The sequence below is a fragment of the Chiloscyllium plagiosum genome, chromosome 38 (assembly GCF_004010195.1).
Source record: "Chiloscyllium plagiosum isolate BGI_BamShark_2017 chromosome 38, ASM401019v2, whole genome shotgun sequence".
Taxonomy (NCBI): domain Eukaryota; kingdom Metazoa; phylum Chordata; class Chondrichthyes; order Orectolobiformes; family Hemiscylliidae; genus Chiloscyllium; species Chiloscyllium plagiosum.
In genome coordinates, this window is record NC_057747.1 from 28,807,086 (window position 1) to 28,810,912 (window position 3,827).

A 3,827-nucleotide genomic window follows, 5' to 3' on the forward strand; every position below is an offset into this window, starting at 1 on the left:
ATGTACAGGATCATTCAGGAACAGGAGTTTTCAGGAACAGGATTTTTCACGTATTGGATTATTCAGGAACAGTATTTTACAGCTATATGATTATTCAGGTACAGCATCATTCATGAACAGGATTATTCAGGTACTGGATCATTCAGGAGCCGGATTATTCAGAAACAGGATTTTTCAATTACTGGAATATTCAGGAACAGGATTTTTCAGTTATAAGTTTATTCAGGTACAAGATTATTGAGGAACAGGATTATTCAGGTACAGGATTATTCAGGAACAGGATTTTTAAATTATAAGATTATTCAGGTACAGGATTATTCAGGAACAGGATTCTCCAGCAATAGGATTTTTCAGTTACAGGATTATTCAGGAACTGGGTTTTTAAATTACAGGATTAGGCAGGTATAAGATTATTCAGGAACAGGATTTTTCAGTTATAATATTATTCAGGCACAGGATTATTCAGTTACAGGATTTTTCAGAACATAATTATTCAGGTACAGGATTATTCGGGTACAGGAATAATTATTCAGGTACAGGATTATTCGGGTACAGGATTATTCATGTACAGGATTTTTCAGTTATAACACTATTCTGGTACAGGATTTTTCAGTTATAAGATTATTCAGGTACAGGATTATTCAGGAACATGATTATTCGGGAACAGGACTTTTCAGTCATAAGATTATTCAGATACAGGATCATTCAGTAACAGGATTTTTCTGGAACAGGATTTTTCAGTTATAGGATTATTCAGTTACAGGATTATTCAGGAACAGGATTATTCAGTTACAGGATTATTCAGGTACTGGATTATTCAGGAACAGGATTTTTCAGTTATAAGATTATTCAGGAACAGGATTATTCAGGTACAGGATTATTCAGATACAGGATTTTTCAGTTTTAGGATTATTCAGGTATAGGATTATTCAGGAACAGGATTTTTCAGTTGCCCCTATCTGATGTGCTGTGGACATTAGCAAGTAATTGTCATAGCATCTAAGGATTGTAGGGGTTCTGGGATGGAGTGCTGTGCAGCTCCCATCTCAGCTCAGCCCCAGTGGCTACCAACCACACCCCATGCCCCCACTGCTTTCGAAAGTTGGTTGTATATCAAAGGACCATTTCCTTGCGACAGTTGCAATGGCACTACAGCTTCTGAAAGTAACGCTGCTCCCTCTGAAAAACACCACCTCCCCCCCAACAAATGCCAACGTCACCCCATAATGACCCAGCTCCAATCACACGCCCTGCCCTTCTCGGACTGCACCCACTCCTCTGTCCTGTCCCTCTAGCTCCCAGCGTCTCCGCTGTTGGATGTATTTTGGAAATCTCAGAGTGCAGCATGTGCTGTGGGAATATATTCCAACAGCTCCTGTCCTATTGGATTGGTCATTAATCACAGCAGTGGTGAGGACATGCATGACCCAATCAGATTAATCTGTCAACTGATTCACTTTCACACCTTCTGAAGGTACAGTGCCTTTGTGTCTGTCACTGGGAAATGATCCATTAATGTTGGACTAACTTTCAAAAGTGATAGATTTATCATCTGGAAACTGCGATTAGAATTGCCTGGGTTTTGTTCTCCCTTCTCTTGTTTCCCATGACAGTAAGAAACTGAATGAACCCAAGGGTAGCTGCTGCTCTTGGCTGTAGCAGAACGTGTGGACAGGAAAGTGAGGACATCTACAGGGTCAGCTCCATCATTGCTGAGTCACCGAACAGTAACGGTGCACAGAGAGGCCATTCAGCCCATCACTGCTGAGTCACCGAACAGTAACGGTGCACAGAGAGGCCATTCAGCCCATCACTGCTGAGTAACCGAATAGTGAGGGTGCAAAGAGAGGCCACTCAGCCCATCGAGCTTGCACTGGTTATGGGGAGCATCATCTTCTTGTTCCAATCTCCTGCTCTTTCCCCCCAATAACCTTGCTTTTTTTTAAATCCAAATAATCATTCAATGCCCGTCTTGAAAGCCTCATTAAACATGCCTCCATCACATTCCCAGGCAGTGCATTCCAGACCCTGACTCCTGGCTGGGTGAAGGTGTATTTTTCTCCTGTCACTCTTGCTTCTTTTTCACATTGATTTACATCCATGCTGTCTCCTCCTTGTTCCTTGTACAAGGGGGGGAAATGTATGTTCCTGAGCGGGTTTGAGATGGGAAATAGGGTGACATCAATCAAAGATGTTCAAACCATGAACAACTAATCTGTGTAGAAATGGTTGAATATCTTTTCCACTCCAAAGAACAATACAGTATGGAAAAAGACCAGTCAGCCCTCTACTGCTGTGCTAGCATCTTTGGTAGAGTTCATTCATCAGCCCCCTAGTCTTTCCCCAAAACCCGATAAGTTCTATCCCTTCACATATTTATTCAATTGGCTTTGTAATGTCACCATTTTATGTGATTCCATTACCCTTTCAGACACAACCGCCCAACATATCAAACCAATGTTTGCTGATGTCATGGCTGAGTATTCTATCGATTGCCTGAAATGTCCACTCTCTGTTATCAACTTCATGTTAGAACCATCACCAATTTTTCATTATTTTTGTTTTATTCTTTAATCAACTTTGGTTTGCAGCTGTGAACTGGGAACTGAGTTAAAGATGAGTTTTGGACTGTGGGTAACAGCTTGTGTTAAAAGGGGAACAGAGCAAACTAGATTTTGCTTGTTCACAAGGAAGTTAATTACAGGTCGATTTCTGATCAAGATTCTGTAGATGTTTCATCACTGGGGGTGAGCAGTATGTATTTGAACACAGAGCAGGAGTTGGCTATTAATGAGATCAGTACCTGGGAATTGGTTCCAGCAAGTCTGGAAAAGACCTTATGCTGAGAGAGATGGCAGATGTTGAACGGTAACTGGGACCTTGTGTCCTTACTTCTGTGTAAAAGCTCTGGGTTCGAATCTCACCTGATCCAACTGCGTGTCATAGCATCGCTGAACAGATTGATGGAAAATACTTTACAAGGTGGATCCCACATGGAGGGAATGGATTTGCTGTGGTGAACAGGGTGGAAGGTAGGGTTGGTGTGGATCCTCCTGTAGTGATATTACCTTTAGGATACCTTCGTTAGTGGCTGACACACAGTTGTCTGCACCGTTGTTCTTACTGATTGCTCTCCAGAGTTCAGCATATGTGCTGTCCTGTTCCAGAGGGTTGGTTCCCTTTGCCTGAAAGTACTCGTAAACAGAGGAGTCTCTCACAGTGCCATAGGACAAGTCAGATTGCTTCACAAGATCTTGGAAGGAGCTGAGGAGTAAAGGAACGAAGAAAGAGGATTTAACCTTGTGCAGTTTAAGAGAGAAATATGGTAGCAATCGTCAACTGAACAGCCCAGCAAATTGCCCAGTGTCTTTGATATGGGAGAGTGGCAACAGAAGGTTACCCAGGGTAGAAATGTAAGTTGATACAGAAGACAAAAACAAGGAGTAGGCCATTCGGTCGCTCCATACTGTACAAATTCCTGCCCTTTGACCCCTTTCTGGCTCAGAATGTCTGTAGCTCTGTCTTAAAAATATTCAAAGACTCGACTTCCACCACTTTTTCAGAAAGAGAATTCCAAACTCACTGAGTGAAAAGATTTCACGCCATTGCCGTTTTAAATGGTGACCTCTGCTGTGACCTCACAAGGTGAACAGGGACAGAAACAATTGTTCACAAACTGCTGCCCTTTTTTCAAATCTCAGAGGTCCCGAGCCTTCATCAGAGAGCAAACACATCAATCTGCAACACTCCCGCCAAACCCTCCCACTGACTCAGACCCACACACACTCACAAACCCCTCACACACACACACATCCACTCACAGCAAC

General features: G+C 42.5%; 1 protein-coding gene across 1 annotated transcript in view; it reads right to left on the reverse strand.

Annotated features, from left to right (window-relative positions):
• Positions 1-3,827, reverse strand: part of LOC122541732 (glutamate receptor ionotropic, delta-1-like) — a 662,279-nt gene that overhangs the window by 16,695 nt on the left and 641,757 nt on the right. Inside the window, exon 13 of the mRNA XM_043678619.1 lies at positions 3,069-3,264. Coding sequence (XP_043534554.1) covers positions 3,069-3,264 — 196 coding nt within the window. The remainder of the gene's footprint in view (positions 1-3,068; positions 3,265-3,827) is intronic.